Source organism: Mugil cephalus, chromosome 7 (genome assembly GCF_022458985.1).
Source record: "Mugil cephalus isolate CIBA_MC_2020 chromosome 7, CIBA_Mcephalus_1.1, whole genome shotgun sequence".
Lineage (NCBI taxonomy): Eukaryota > Metazoa > Chordata > Actinopteri > Mugiliformes > Mugilidae > Mugil > Mugil cephalus.
In genome coordinates this window covers 3,890,162-3,906,999 of record NC_061776.1, presented here as the reverse complement: position 1 = coordinate 3,906,999, position 16,838 = coordinate 3,890,162, and the positions used below count along the sequence as shown (strand labels likewise).

At 39.0% G+C, this 16,838-nt stretch overlaps 1 protein-coding gene across 1 annotated transcript; it reads left to right on the top strand.

Moving 5' to 3' along the window:
* Positions 1-10,364: 10,364 nt before the first annotated feature.
* On the top strand, positions 10,365-16,321 carry LOC125011019 (immunoglobulin lambda-1 light chain-like). The gene is made up of 6 exons (XM_047590009.1): positions 10,365-10,407; positions 10,485-10,800; positions 13,587-13,639; positions 15,489-15,833; positions 15,966-16,040; positions 16,173-16,321. The coding sequence occupies exons 1-6, from the start codon at positions 10,365-10,367 to the stop codon at positions 16,319-16,321; spliced, it is 981 nt and encodes a 326-aa protein (XP_047445965.1).
* The last annotated feature ends 517 nt before the right edge of the window (positions 16,322-16,838 follow it).

Genomic DNA, 16,838 nt, shown 5'->3' with positions numbered 1-16,838 from the left:
AAGAAGTTTTTTCCAGCACAGTATTAAAAGTCCACAAGTTTATCATCTCCATCTCCAACTGTGGTGTAAATATATTCTAGTAAGAATGTGGAGAATATGATGCGTCTCATGGAAGCAGCATTTATGTTGGGGATTGAACTCTGCCTCCTACAGACAGTGCTGATCGAGGTATAAATGTCAGGCTCTATTTGACATAGAGGGCACTATTTACGGTGCACTCTGGTTATTGGCTATCAAATTAGTAAAATATCTATATCAAAATATTGATAATTACTATAAAAATATTAATAGGATTTAATTAACCTTAAATCGACCTCGGGGCACCAGACAGCCAATTTACCAAAAATCAGTCCCATGAAGGTGGGTATGCTAACTATTAACACAGAACCTCGTTAAATAATTAACTTAATAATCACAAACAATGGAAGCCTATTAATAGTAGCAAACCTGAACGAGTTCTACAGCGTAGATGTTGGCATATTCACTCGTGTACAACATTCAGACTAGCAAAGTTTCAAAGGAAGTGTATTGGACATAGAAAATGAAAAAACAAAACATTAAACTAAGGTGAGCTATGTGTGGTTGTGTGTACGTTAGTGCGAGTGTATGATTATGTGTGTGTGTGTGTGTGTGTGTGTGTGATTGTGTGTGTGTGTGTGTGTGTGACTGTGTGAGGTGTGAAGTGTGACCTCAGACAATGGATAAGATGGCGGGTGGCTACTTTGTCCTGAGACAGAGGGTTACAACCAGCTGGTCTCCAAGATGGCCTCTAAGGCCAATCACATGTGATGTGGAGGGAGGGGGACAAAGGTGTGTCCTTTGTTCACCACCGAGGTCACAAATTAAAGTTACAGGTTAAATGACTATAGACTATAGATGAAATCAACAAAGCTCAAGTATTTCATAAATGCCAATCACCCCATACACTGGCATGGTTAAAGTATTCGATGCTTAGTCAAGGTAGGTACCAGGTAAGCTAACTAGGCCCAGTCACGTTACCCAGTCACATCCAAGAAGGAAAGATGGTGGTTAATGTGCTGATTGGCTTGGCCATACAGTGACCAATGGGGTCACACACAGGTTTCACACCTAAGTGTGAAAAGGTGAAGGCTGCTGGGAGGTTGAGTCCAAAGGCCTTCTTTGTCTGGGGAACAAAGAGAACCATGCAGGCTTGTCCTCCATTTTAAATGGACTGAGTCCCAACAACAGGGTGCTGAAAAGACACCAAATGAATATGAAGCAGCTGTACACCGTTCCATTTGAAAGAAATGGTGAAAGAGTGAAGGAGCTGCTACCAGTATGTCCAGGTAAAACATGTATGAGCATGCAGCAACTGTACCTCACAGTAAACAGTACAACATCGTATAGTGATATACAGAACAGTAAGTGTGACTTTTACACATTTGCTATGGCTGTAGAAAAGAAGATGCCACGTGCACTGTATACATTTGTTGTAACTGTATCTTGCCCAAAATGAAAATGCACGTAATTCATCAACCTCATTTTGTGGATATAGCGTATAAAGGAACTGGAAGCAAGTGAACCACCGCACAGCTTCATCTACATGGATGAGGCTGGCTTCAACCGAACTAAACGCAGAAGGAGTGGTTGAAATATCATCAGCCACAGAGCTACAGTTGATGTACCAGGTCATCGGGGCGGGAACGTAACCATGGCTGCTGCTATCTCTGAGAATGGTGTGTTAACACATGTTCCCATTATTGGGCCATATAATACAGAGCGTCTTGTCACCTTTTTAGACACTCTCTACAGGGATCTCATCCCTGAAGAAGAGAGGGGCCAGATTAGAGATGACCTGCCAAAGTATGTGATAGTTTAGGACAATGTCAGTTTCCATCGCTCCAACATCATCAGGCAATGGTTTGCGCACACAACAGGATGCTGATGGAGTTCCTCTCACCCTACTCCCCATTCCTTAATTTCATTGAGGAATTTTTCTCAGCGTGGAGATGGAAAGTATATGATCACCAGCCACATACACAGATGACCCTTGTGGCTGCCATGGATGCAGCGTGTGATGACATCACAGCAGATTCCTGCAGAGGCTGCATAAGACACTCTAAAAGATTCTTTCCACGCTGCATCGCAAGAGAAGATGTTCGTTGTGATGTGGATGAGAATTTGTGGCCCAACAGACAGGAACGTCAGGAGGTGTAGGAAGACTGCGCTGTAATTCCTACAGCACTGCATGTACAGGTTTCCCTAAGGAGATTGTCCTATGTTCACATTTCTACTTTTGTTTTTTATTTTTTTTCCTTTGTGCTATTCATTGCTATCTTTTCTTTCTGTATCACAATGACATGGTCTGTCAACAAATTACAGTACAGACAATAAAAGCATAAATGTGAATCTTGTCCAGTCTCTTGCAATCAAACTCCCACATACACTAAGGTGTAACCTACAATTTACAATTATTGTCATCAAAACTTTAGCCTTAGTTTACATCAGAACATCCCTCCAGAGTACACTGTTATACTGACAACATGACTGAGCAATTTGACTGTCTAATCCGTACACAATGACGAAAGGACTTATTATTCTGATGGCACTGACATGTTCAGTGACACCAATATTTACTTTTGAGAGATGAACTAAGGATTTTGAGCAAGAGAGTGGCTTTTGCAGGTAATCCATGGTGTTTTGTTTTTTGTACAAATTGTTTTGAGAAATGCACTTACTGTTTTGCAAATGTCGAGGATGATTTGAGAAATGTACCAAAGCGACTGAGAAAAACTGTAATAATATTAATACATTTTATTTATAGGGCACCTTACAGGTCACCCAAAGTCGCCTAACAGAATAAAAAATAGACAAAACTAAATGAAAAAACATGAAACAAAACAAGCATGAACCAACAACAATAAGAGCGGACAGGGAGGGTAGTGAAGGTAGTGAAGCAGAGTCCAAATACAGAGTAGATCAGTTTGAACAGATTTAACATCATATCTATTGATGTTGTTAGCAGATATTTCAACAGTTTTTTACAGAAAAAAAACGAAACATGAAAACAACGCATAGAAGGGACGGCACAGTGGAGTGGTGGTTAGCACTGATGTCTCACAGAAAGAAGGGTTTGAATCCATCGGCCGACTGGGACCTTTCTGTTTGGATTTTACATGTTCTCCTTGTGTCTGTGTGGGTTCTCTCCAGGTTCTCCAGCTTCCTCCCACCCTCCAAAGACATGAAGGTTCATTGATGATTCTACATTGGTCATAGTTATGAGTGAGAATGGTTGTTTGTCTCTCTGTGTTAGACTTGAGATAGACTGGTTTCATCCCTGTCTGGCCCGTGGTCTGTCAGTCACAAGCAAATGAACAAGTATTTATGCTGTGCAATACGACTGTGTTGCTTTTATTTTGAAAGCCATGATGTATTATTTAGGTCATGGCACTGTTATAATCTGTGTTCATTAATTATTTGAAAAGAATGATTGAAACAGCTTCGTTCCATCGATTAAACATTTATTGAGATTTATTGCGATACAGAAAATAATTCATGTAGCTACACGGTCCCTCCTTGGTGCACCGAAGCTTTCCAAAGAGGACAAAGTTTCCAACATTACAATGTGTTATATCCAAAACTACAGATCCGTTGTGTTTTATTTTCCTCTTCAACCTACACCAAAATTCATAAATTTAAATAAATATTTACAGAATATTCTTATACTTCTGATTACCAATAGCAGCTTATCAACATATATAATTTACTGCTTTTTACAACAGGAGAAATTTAATATTGAGAATTGAGTTCAAGTTTCCGTTTGGTTCGGCCTCCAACACAGCTCAGATTTTTAATGTGGCCCCCTGTAGAAAATAATTGCCCAGCCTGATCTAATTCATGAATTATCATAGTTTCATGAGGTTTCAGTGATTGTTTCATGATTTAAAGTCTTTTAAAGATCTTTTCCTCTCATTCGAAATAATCCTACTGTCACCTTTAAGAGTCATTGAACTGATTATGTGCAAAGTGTGAATGTGCTTCAGGAGAACAGTCCTTTAATAGAAGTATTAACTTTCACCTCAGCTGAAAATGGACAGAGAGACAGAGTGGGAAAAGAATTCAAGTCAATAGAAATTCACTTCCATTATTGAATGAAGTGAAGCTCACTGAAGAGTTCAGTCAGAGTTGAGGAGCTGTGTGGATTTGTAGTTTTGTATTTTCATCTCAGCTCTTCAACAACAGAGAACAGTCTGTGTTACTAAAGTCACCACCAACCTGAATGTGTTTGTGGGAACATGAATGTTTTTTAGTCTTTCTGCATCATGTGACCCAGATGTTTTTCATCTGCTGTCAGATTCAAATCAAGACCATGAAAGGACACAGCAGCTTGATCTGAGCTGTCAATCATCAGCAGCCGTCTCATCTGTGGGCTGCAGTGGCTGATGGGAGCTTTGAGGACCTGCTAGAAACCACGTGGCCTCGTCTCATGTCACAGCTCGTCCTTGTTGGGCCTCAGCTGCATCAGAGCTCCACTTCTCCCCAGGTTCACCAGAGGATACACCACCACACAAAATGCTTTTCCTCCCAGCTGCTGCTCTGTGCTGTCTGTGTTCAGGTGAGTGTTTCCAACAAACTCCACCTTTAACAAACACTGTCTCACTAACCTTCATCTATCTGTCTGTGTCTCTATAGCCCTGGTTGCCATGGCAGCACATCTGACCCAGGACCAGTTAACATGGACCAGGAGAGTTGGTCAAACAGTTTCCTTCAGATGTGAAGGAACTGGCCAGTGTGATGTAAATAATTATATATACTGGTACCCGAAGAAAGAAACAGAAACATTCGAACTAATTATTCGTATAGATAAAAGTAATGGTGGAATCAATAAAGGATACAATCATCCTCAGGAAGATGATTTCTCAGCTGTGTATAAACAGATCAGCTGGGAGTTAGAGATAAAGAAAGTTAAAGTCGATCATTCAGCCTCCTACTACTGCTCCTGTTGGAAGAGAGATACCCACAGTGAGAAATGATGTGAGCAGACTGAACAAAAACCAACAGATGAACAGATGTCAAACAGTGTTTGTGACAGGAAGAGAGCAGTAAACCAGAGCCCAGGTTCACATATTTCACCTCCATCTCAGACAGAGTCACAAACTACTGAGCTGAGGGAGATTCTCTTTCCTGCTCTCACTATTTATTTAATTATAATATTATTAATAATAATACATTTTATTTTTTGGCACCTTTCAGTTCACCCAAGGTCACCTAACAGAGAATAAAAAATAGACAAAACAAAATAAAATATATATAACAAAACAATCAGAAGCAAACAAAACAACAACAAGAGTGGACAGGGAGGGTAGTGAAGGTCATGAAGCAGAGTCCAAACACAGAGTAGACCAGTTTGAACAGATTCGTCTTTACATATTTAACATCATATTTATTGATGTTGTTGATATTTCAACGGTTGAATAAAAAGAAAAAACATGACAACAACACATAAAAGGGACGGCACAGTGGAGTGGTGGTTAGCACTGATGTCTCACAGCAAGAAGGGTTTAAATCCATCGGATGACTGGGTTCTTTCTGTTTGGATTTTCCATGTTCTCCTTGTATCTGTGTGGGTTCTCTCCAGGTTCTCCTAGTTACTAAACCTAATTTATATACCTAATTTCCCTTCGGGGATGAATAAAGTAACCTACCTACCTGAGGTTTTAAAGTCAAAGGAAGTTTTTTCCAGCACAGTAATAAAAGTCCACAAGTGTTATCATCTCCATCTCCAACTGTGGTGTAAATATATTCGTAAGAATGTGGAGAATATGATGCGTCTCATGGAAGCAGCATTTATGTTGGGGATTGAACTCTGCCTCCTACAGACAGTGCTGATCGAGGTTATGCACTAAAAATTTGACATAGAGGGCGCTATTTACGGTGCACTCTGGTTATTGGCTATCAAATTAGTAAAATATCAATATCGAAATATTAATAATTACTATAAAATATTAATAGGATTTAATAAACCTTAAATCGACCTCGGGGCACCAGACAGCCAATTTACCAAAAATCAGTGTAATGAAGGTGGGTATGCTAACTATTAACACAGAACCTCGTTAAATAATTAACTTAATAATCACAAACAATGGGAGCCTATTAATAGTCGTAAACCTGAACGAGTTTTACAGCGTAGATGTTGGCATATTCACTCTCGTACAACATTAACAGACTAGCAAAGTTTCAAAGGAGGTGTATTGGACATAGAAAATGAAAAAACAAAACATTAAACTAAGGTGAGCTATGTGTGGTTGTGTGTACGTTAGTGCGAGTGTATGATTATGTGTGTGTGTGTGTGTGTGTGTGTGTGTGTGTGTGTGTGTGTGTGTGTGTGTGTTTGTGTGTGTGTGTGTGTGTGTGACTGTGTGAGGTGTGAAGTGTGACTCAGACAATGGACAAGATGGCGGGTGGCTGCTTTGTCCTGAGACAGAGGGTTACAACCAGCTGGTCTCCAAGATGGCCTCTAAGGCCAAACACATGTGATGTGGAGGGAGGGGGACAAAGGTGTGTCCTTTGTTCACCACCGAGGTCACAAATTAAAGTTGCAGGTTAAATGACTATAGACTATAGATGACAAAAACAAAGCTCAAGTATTTCATAAATGCCAATCACCCCATACACTGGCATGGTTAAAGTATTCGATGCTTAGTCAAGGTAGGTACCAGGTAAGCTAACTAGGCCCAGTCACGTTACCCAGTCACATCCAAGAAGGAAAGATGGTGGTTAATGTGCTGATTGGCTTGGCCATACAGTGACCAATGGGGTCACACACAGGTTTCACACCTAAGTGTGAAAAGGTGAAGGCTGCTGGGAGGTTGAGTCCAAAGGCCTTCTTTGTCTGGGGAACAAAGAGAACCATGCAGGCTTGTCCTCCATTTTAAATGGACTGAGTCCCAACAACAGGGTGCTGAAAAGACACCAAATGAATATGAAGCAGCTGTACACCGTTCCATTTGAAAGAAATGGTGAAAGAGTGAAGGAGCTGCTACCAGTATGTCCAGGTAAAACATGTTTGAGCATGCAGCAACTGTACCTCACAGTAAACAGTACAACATCGTATAGTGATATACAGAACAGTAAGTGTGACATTTACACATTTGCTATGGCTGTAGAAAAGAAGATGCCATGTGCACTGTATACATTTGTTGTAACTGTATCTTGCCCAAAATGAAAATGCATGTAATTCATCAACCTCATTTTGTGTCTTCTGGATATAGCGTATAAAGAAACTGGAAGCAAGTGAACCACCACACAGCTTCATCTACATGGATGAGGCTGGCTTCAACCGAACTAAACGCAGAAGGCGTGGTTGAAATATCATCAGCCACAGAGCTACAGTTGATGTACCAGGTCATCAGGGCGGGAACGTAACCATGGCTGCTGCTATCTCTGAGAATGGTGTGATAACACATATTCCCATTATTGGGCCATACAATACAGAGCGTCTTGTCACCTTTTTAGACACTCTCTACAGGGATCTCATCCCTGAAGAAGAGAGGGGCCAGATTGGAGATGACCTGCCAAAGTACGTGATAGTTTAGGACAATGTCAGTTTCCATCGCTCCAACATCATCAGGCAATGGTTTGCGCCCACAACAGGATGCTGATGGAGTTCCCCTCACCCTACTCCCCATTCCTTAATTTCATTGAGGAATTTTTCTCAGCGTGGAGATGGAAAGTATATGATCACCAGCCACATACACAGATGACCCTTGTGGCTGCCATGGATGCAGCGTGTGATGACATCACAGCAGATTCCTGCAGAGGCTGCATAAGACACTCTAAAAGATTCTTTCCATGCTGCATCGCAAGAGAAGATGTTCGTTGTGATGTGGATGAGAATTTGTGGCCCAACAGACAGGAACGTCAGGAGATGTAGGAAGACTGCACTGTAATTCCTACAGCACTGCATGTACAGGTTTCCCTAAGGAGATTGTCCTATGTTCACATTTCTACTTTTGTTTTTTATTTTTTTCCTTTGTGCTATTCATTGCTATCTTTTCTTTCTGTATCACAATGACATGGTCTGTCAACAAATTACAGTACAGACAATAAAAGCATAAATGTGAATCTTGTCCAGTCTCTTGCAATCAAACTCCCACATACACTAAGGTGTAACCTACAATTTACAATTATTGTCATCAAAACTTTAGCCTTAGTTTACATCAGAACATCCCTCCAGAGTACACTGTTATACTGACAACATGAGCAATTTGACTGTCTAATCCGTACACAATGATTCTGATGGCACTGATGGCACTGACATGTTCAGTGACACCAGTATTTACTTTTGAGAGATGAACTAAGGATTTTGAGCAAGAGAGTGGCTTTTGCAGGTAATCCATGGTGTTTTGTTGCACTTACTGTTTTGCAAATGTCGAGGATGATTTGAGAAATGTACCAAAGCGACTGAGAAAAACTGAAATAATATTAATACATTTTATTTATATGGCAACTTTCAGGTCACCCAAAGTCGCCTAACAGAATAAAAAATAGACAAAACTAAATGAAAAAACATGAAACAAAACAAGCATGAACCAACAACAATAAGAGCGGACGGGGAGGGTAGTGAAGGTAGTGAAGCAGAGTCCAAATACAGAGTAGATCAGTTTGAACAGACCAGTTTGAACATATTTAACATCGTATCTATTGATGTTGTTAGCAGATATTTCAACAGTTTTTTACAGAAAAAAAAAACATGAAAACAACGCATAGAAGGGACGGCACAGTGGAGTGGTGGTTAGCACTGATGTCTCACAGCAAGAAGGGTTTGAATCCATCGGCCGACTGGGACCTTTCTGTTTGGATTTTCCATGTTCTCCTTGTGTCTCTGTGGGTTCTCTCCAGGTTCTCCAGCTTCATCCCACCCTCCAAAGACATGAAGGTTCATTGATGATTCTTCATTGGTCATAGTTATGAGTGAGAATGGTTGTTTGTCTCTCTGTGTTAAACTTGTGATAGACTGGTTTCATCTCTTAGTCAAATAAATAAAATAAGACCAGAAGTTCATCTTGTTTTAATTAAAAGCAGACGTTAAACGAATCATCTAATTCAGACGTGGGCATTTTACGGCCCGCGGGCCACATACGGCCCTTTGGACATCCCTGTCTGGCCCGCGGTCTGTCAGTCACAAGCAAATGAACAAGTATTTATGCTGTGCAATACGACTGTGTTGCTTTTATTTTGAAAAGCCATGATGTATTATTTACATCATGGCACTGTTATAATCTGTGATTGTTAGTTATTTGAAAAGGATGATTGAAACAGCTTCGTTCCATCGATTAAACATTTATTGAGATTTATTGCGATACAGAAAATAATTCATGTAGCTACACGGTCCCTCCTTGGTGCACCGAAGCTTTCCAAAGACGACAAAGTTTCCAACATTACGATGTGTTATATCCAAAACAACAGATCCGTTGTGTTTTATTTTCCTCTTCGACCTACACCAAAATTCATGAATTTAAATAAATATTTACAGAATATTCTTATACTTCTGATTACCAGTAGCAGCTTATCAACATATATAATTTACTGCTTTTTACAACGGGAGAAATTTAATATTGAGAATTAAGTTCAAGTTTCCGTTTGGTTCGGCCTCCAACACAGCTCAGATTTTTCATGTGGCCCCCTGTAGAAAATAATTGCCCAGTGCTGATCTAATTCATGAATTATTATAGTTTCATGAGTTTTCAGTGATTGTTTCATGATTTAAAGTCTTTTAAAGATCTTTTCCTCTCATTTGAAATAATCCTACTGTCACCTTTAAGAGTCATTGAACTGATTATGTGGAAAGTGTGACTGACCATGTGCTTCAGGAGAACAGTCCTTTCATAGAAGAGTATTAACTTTCACCTCAGCTGAAAATGGACAGAGAGACAGAGTGGGAAAAGAATTCAAGTCAATAGAAATTCACTTCCATTATTGAATGAAGTGAAGCTCATTGAAGAGTTCAGTCAGAGTTGAGGAGCTGTGTGGATTTGTAGTTTTGTATTTTCATCTCATCTCTTCAACAACAGAGAACAGTCTTTGTTACTAAAGTCACCACCAACCTGAATGTGTTTGTGGGAACATGAATGTTTTTTAGTCTTTCTGCATCATGTGACCCAGATGTTTTTCATCTGCTGTCAGATTCAAATGAAGACCATGAAAGGACACAGCTGCTTGATCTGAGCTGTCAATCATCAGCAGCTGTCTCATCTGTGGGCTGCAGGGGCTGATGGGAGCTTTGAGGACCTGCTAGAAACCACGTGGCCTCGTCTCATGTCACAGCTCGTCCTTGTTGGGCCTCAGCTGCATCAGAGCTCCACTTCTCCCCAGGTTCACCAGAGGATACACCACCACACAAAATGCTTTTCCTCCCAGCTGCTGCTCTGTGCTGTCTGTGTTCAGGTGAGTGTTTCCAACAAACTCCACCTTTAACAAACACTGTCTCACTAACCTTCATCTATCTGTCTGTGTCTCTACAGCCCTGGTTGCCATGGCAGCAGATCTGACCCAGGACCAGTTAACATGGACCAGGAGAGTTGGTCGAACAGTTTCCTTCAGATGTGAAGGAACTGGCCAGTGTGATGTAAATAATTATATATACTGGTACCAGAAGAAAGAAACAGAAACTTTCAAACTAATTATTCGTATAGATAAAAGTAATGGTGGAATCAATAAAGGATACAATCATCCTCAGAGAAATGATTTCTCAGCTGTGAATAAACAGAACAGTTGGGAGTTGGAGATAAAGAAAGTTAAAGTCGATCATTCAGCCTCCTACTACTGCTCCTGTCAGAAGTATGATACCCACAGTGAGAAATGATGTGAGCAGCCTGAACAAAAACCAACAGATGAACAGATGTCAAACAGTGTTTGTGACAGGAAGAGAGCAGTAAACCAGAGCCCAGGTTCACATATTTCACCTCCATCTCAGACAGAGTCACAAACTACTGAGCTGAGGGAGATTCTTCTTTCCTGCTCTCACTATTTATTTGACATCAGATTTATTGATGTTGTTGGCAGATATTTTAATAGAAAAAAAAATGAAAAAAAAAAACAACAAAAAACAGAAGAAACACCAAAAACATGAAGTCAATCAAAACAAACGAATTCAACAAAAGTGCAAAAGAACACAAAGATATTTTAGGATTTAGTTCATGATAATGAATGATTTCAGCCAAATGTTCCAGATGAAGATGAAGCCCCATATCGATCAGCCATAACATTATGACCACCTTCCTAGTATTGTGTATGTTTCCACTCCTTTCATTCATCCTTCTTTAGCTCCAGACACAGGCCCTGAAAGAGAATTTTCCATCATGCATCATATTTATTTTGTAGCCATCAGCATCACATTAATCTTCATCAAATACAATCATCACATACTCAGTAAATAACTTGCTACTTAAATCACATAGAAAAACAACTATTTAGGACAAACCCAAAGTAAATTGAATGCTGTTCATGAATAGTTTGGAGCTCATTCATGGTCTTGGTCTCTTCTGAAAGTTGAACTCGGAAATTTCTATCAGAAAAGTCTGAATCACTCTAAATGGTTTTGTTGTTGAAGAATCAAAGTTGGCACACAATCAAAAATAAGAAGCGGCTTTTTTCACCTGAATTTATTCATTTATTTTTTGCTGTCTGTTGCCTTCAGAGGAAACTGAGGACAGATCTCATCTGGATAACACAAAATTATCAGAGAATGAAGTCTTTCCTATAAAATATAAAAATGAACAAAACTGAGTTTCTTTTGCCTTTTTTTCTAAGTGTATAACCAGGTGTTTCCAAACTGTACCATTCAGACACATTTTGAATAAAAAAGCCATAACTTGAGCTCCACTGAAAGGTGACACTCAGAGGAATTATATTTTATAACCAGATTCTCTATTAGAGAGCAAGTAGCATATCGTTGTTTAGAGCAGCTCATTGGCTACATGAAACATCAATCACCCACTAAACTGGCTGCAACTGGTTCAGTCTGTGGATGAAAGAAGGGGGAGGGGCTTCTTTCCAGCACTGACTTTCATTGGCTTCTGAAGGCTGTTGACTGGACATAGTAGCTCTGAATTGGTTCATTGAGGTGTCAATCAAAATGTCAGAGTTCAGCGGCCATTTTACCAACAAACACATTTTAGTTTCATTTAATCTCTTTCTTCATCACAGTGAACCCATGATGTCATTATCAATAGACTCACCATTTACTAAGGTAGTTGAATGTTTTTGTGAATGATCAGTTTAACAATTGTTACTAAACAGGAACTCAGTAAAACCAAGAAGAACCCTGATATTATCAGAGAAATGAACAAAACCAGAACCTCATGATCCAAACAAATCTACTCAAAACTAAATCTGACTGATTTGTAGCTTTGACTGTTTAATGAACCAGAGTCTGTTGTTATGTCAGAGATGTAAAAATAAATACGGAGCAGTTTTGCTTCATACAGAGAAATAAATGATTAGGAACCTGAACAACTTGCAGGAGAAACCAAACAGACAGAAAGTCAGAGTGTTGTTAGTTTTACAGATATTTGGTCATAAATCGAAATATGAGACAAATTAAATGTTGATCTGATGATGGAGTTAGTCAAACAATCACCAGTGTAGCACCTGTCCCATGTAGCTAGAAATACATGGAGTTAAATATAGTTTTGGTGTTATACTACTATGGGTGGAGCCCTGGGCTCTTTTAATGTTGTGCTTCATCATATTAACAAGAACTTATTTAGTTTTTATCTTTACTGAAAAAATACAAATAAATGAATTGGTTGGTTTCTGTAAATGCATCTGTTTTAAATACTCTCCTCTCATCAAACTATAAATTCAAGTGACTCAAACACTGAACTTTAAATGCAATATTTAAAATACTGCAACAGTTAAAATAAAAAATATACACCTTATATGGTGCTTTTGAAATATGAAAACTAAATATTTTAACTTAAATCCACATTCACTCTACACTAAACAAAAAATAAAATGAATGTCATGATCATGTCTGTCCTATGGTTTGAGTTTGCTGTTTTATTTTGTTGAGTTTCCTGTTTTATTTTGTTGAGTTTCCTGTTTGGTGTTTCTCTCCCTGTGTTTTCCTTGATTTCTTATTATTTCTCCTGCTGTGATTGTTATCATTAGTTTCACTTGTGTCTCTTCTTTATATTGCTTCACACATCAAACAGCAAAATAAAATGATGCGTCCAAATGATGTGTGTGTGTGTGTGTGTGTTGTTAATCCTCAACATGAACGTCTGAACCAGTTTCAATGACAATCCATCCATCAGTCTTTGATCTTCTCGGGACCAAGAATGTGTAGAAAGGTTGATGTCAATCCATCATCCATCCTTGAGTCCAGATCCAGTCCATGAGGACAAAAGTAGTGGACTGACCAACCACTGACATTAACATCAGAGCCATGCTGCTAGTGTGGAGAAAAGAAAAGAGAAGAAGAGACAGTCATGTAGATCTGAACAATAGAGAAACACATCAAGGAGCTGAAATATGATCCCACTTCCTCTTTTGACTCCTTCACCTCAGCTGACTCTCTCAACGGCACACAGGTTTTTGTATTAGTCTTTTTCACTGTGTAGCAGCGGCAACTGGTACTTCATCTTTGGCTCTGGAACTAAACTGTATGTAACAGGTAAGAACAAACATTTCTTTTCCTTCACCTGTTTTATTGTAGAAGCTGAAACGTATTTAAAGACAGTTTGTGCTGCTTCAGGCTTTACATGTTAGTTTTTTCCTCATTATTAGAGAATTCATCCTGCAGCCATTGTTACATAAGCAAAGCTCAATCACTTCTGAAAACATGTTGAAATCTCACTCAAAAACTAAAGTTATTCTTTATTTCTGTAAATATTAGTGACGTTACAAACATTTAGGATTTGATCGTCTCAGTAATTCTGTGTAAACAAGATGATATTTGATGTTCAACTATTTCAGATTGTTTTGAAGTGTCTATCGATTGAACTGGATCATTTCTGAAAGTTAGAACCTTGTCAGATCTAATCTCTGTCAGTTAATATTTATATGATGTAAATGTGTCTTTAATTGATGATGTTTTTAATAGAAAAAGAATAAAAACATTAAGTGAATGTGATGTTAGAATAAATAGAATTAACTCAAACAATGTTTTATTACTATCATCAGCATAAAGTATTTAAACATTTGAACATGACTGACACAAACTTGTATATTGATGAGTTTTATCAGTGATTAAAGTCTGTGCTCTTAAATGTGTAATATTCAATACATGTTGTAATCACTGAAATGACAAACGTACAACTGGAAACAGAATTCAGGGATTTGTAAATTATTTAAATTTATTTCATTGAAAATATTACAAAGACATGAAACATATTAAGGAGAAGTTGCTTTAAATTTCATGTCACAGCTAATTAGGTTAATTAGAAATAAATGGTGGTGGAGGAGAGAGGCTTCATGACTCTGTGAACGACTTTTGGACCAAATAATATTTGTCAACGTGAAGCTGAAAATAATTTGTGTATTATGTGGTTCATAATATCATAAAATAAAAAGCAGTGTTGAATGTTGGTGATCTTCATTAACTTACACATTTGTGAACGAACCATTAACACTGAACCTTATGTAGAGGTTTTGGAGAAACAAATGTGGCTATACAGATGATGTCTTATTCTGAAAGGCCTTTCTAATTAATGACATAAAATAAAATAAAATAAAAAAGTAAAATATTTCACGTTGTAAACTACGATAACTCTAATTAATAAAAGACGACGTATTGAAACACAGTCGACATGTTTCCTAACTTCTTTGAATCAAATGGAAAATGCGCAAATAATGTCATTTGATTAAGATGATAGAAGATAATTCTTTATTTATTCCACCGTGAGGAAATTTGCAGCGTTGCAGCAGTAGACAGTTTGAGAACAGAGCACAGAGGAAATATAAAGAAGGAATAAAATATGAAATAAATACAAATAATTAATAACTTAAATCCAGTAAAAATCCCATTTACGTATGCATGCATGTATATTGTATATGAAAGAATAAAGGATATACAAACACAAGTTATTCCAAATGTATTAAGGATATTCCAGTTTGTGTTGTGATTGTCCAGTGTGTGTTTGTTCTACTGGGAGCAGGTTTGATTATACAACTGATGATTGATCAACTACTGTATTCTGTTCTGATTTATTTATGTATTTTATGTAACATCAGTTATTTTACAAATTGAAATGTACATGAAGACATGTTATAATATATACTGAATATGTACACTGATCAGCCATAACATTATGACCGTTGAAGTGGTTAGACGACTGGGTTCAGAGCATCTCCAGAACTGCAGCTCTTGTGGGTTAATTAATTAATGCTGGTTGATGTTTGTTGTGTTTTGATGAGTAGTTTAGTGATCAGAGTCCATGTAGTTTCCAGGATCAGGCTGAATCCAGACCAGTGCTGTAAGCTGCTGTTGACTGTGTCAATGTGTGTGTGCTGTCAAACTTCAGATGAGCAGGTAGTGAAGCCCGTGGTGAGCGTGTACCCAGCAGCATCCAGACCCAACCAGGAGGGGAAGAGCTCCCTGCTGTGTCTGGCCTCATCCATGTTTCCTCCTGTGGTCCAGTTCTCCTGGAAAAGACAGAAGAAGGGCGGCTCTCTGGAGGATCTGACCTCTGCTCAGGGAGATCAGCTGGAGCTCAGAGAGTCAGGACGCAGAGCCTCTATCAGACTGGTGGATAGAGATGATCTGTACATGTATAAATACATCTGCTCCGTCAAGCACGAGGGAGGCACAGTGGAGGACACACTGGAAGAAAGAGTGGAGGACAGAGTGGAGGCCCAAGCACTACAAGGTAATGAAGGCTTGGTGACTGTGTCCAGCAGTGGTTCAGCTTCATGTGGAGACGCTGTCAAAGAGATCAGAGGAGCAGAGGACTGACATTTGTCACTGCAGCTCCAAACATTTGACTCCTTTTCTGTTTCAGGGCTTCCAGCTCCAGCAGCCTCCTGTCCTCCAGAGAGAGAGCCAGCAGACCTGGCAGCTCTGCAGCAACATCACTGTAAGATCACCTGCTGCCTCTCTGCATGGACAGCTCCAATGTCCAATGAGGACACTAGAACAACTTTACAGGATCAATCTGACACTTGCACTAATTCATATCTGTGTGTGTGTGTGTGTGTGTGTCTGTCAGTGTCCTTCCAGTCTCAGTGCAGGGTGAAGCTGCTCTGTCTGCTGTACACAGTGCTGATAGTGAAGAGTCTGGTGTACTGCTGTGGACTCTCTCTGCTGACGAGCCTCACAAACAAGGGACCGTCCACCAGCTCCACACATGCTGACTGACTGTTTTCTGCTCCTCTTTTCTCTCCATCACATCTCATCACTTCATCTCATTCATCACTTTCATCAGTTTTCAGTAAATGTTCTTCTTCGTAATCTGTATCTGTTCATTCACGTGTTGATTGTCGTCCTGTAAATAGAAACACAAATATTCACATAGAAATCTGCTCTTATGACATGTTCATTCTCTAGTCGTCTAGTTTATTTCCACTTTTAACTGGGACTTGTATAATAATGAAAATGAAGCTGAATCATCATCAGTTTCCAGCTGTTTCTTCTGCTCTTGTGTTTCTTCTTCCTAATAAAAATTTAAACTCCACCAGGCTGCTCTTTTGTTTCACTGGATCACACTCAATAAACACATTTTTATTCTTTTGATGTGTCTTAATAAAACAAGTCAAATACTTTAGCTCGTATATCAGTGACTGTTGGATGTGATGTCTATGAACCCTGTGAATGAAGCACAGACTGCACTGATAAAAAATGAAGCTTGAATTTAATTTCCATGAGAAATGTGGGT

Excerpts from the sequence above, each read along its gene's own strand:
- LOC125011019 (XM_047590009.1), top strand. The coding sequence starts at position 10,365 with ATGCTTTTCCTCCCAGCTGCTGCTCTGTGCTGTCTGTGTTCAG. Across the intron at positions 10,801-13,586 it reads TACTACTGCTCCTGTCAGAA|CAGCGGCAACTGGTACTTCA; the intron begins GTATGATACCCA and ends TTCACTGTGTAG. Across the intron at positions 13,640-15,488 it reads AACTAAACTGTATGTAACAG|ATGAGCAGGTAGTGAAGCCC; the intron begins GTAAGAACAAAC and ends GTCAAACTTCAG.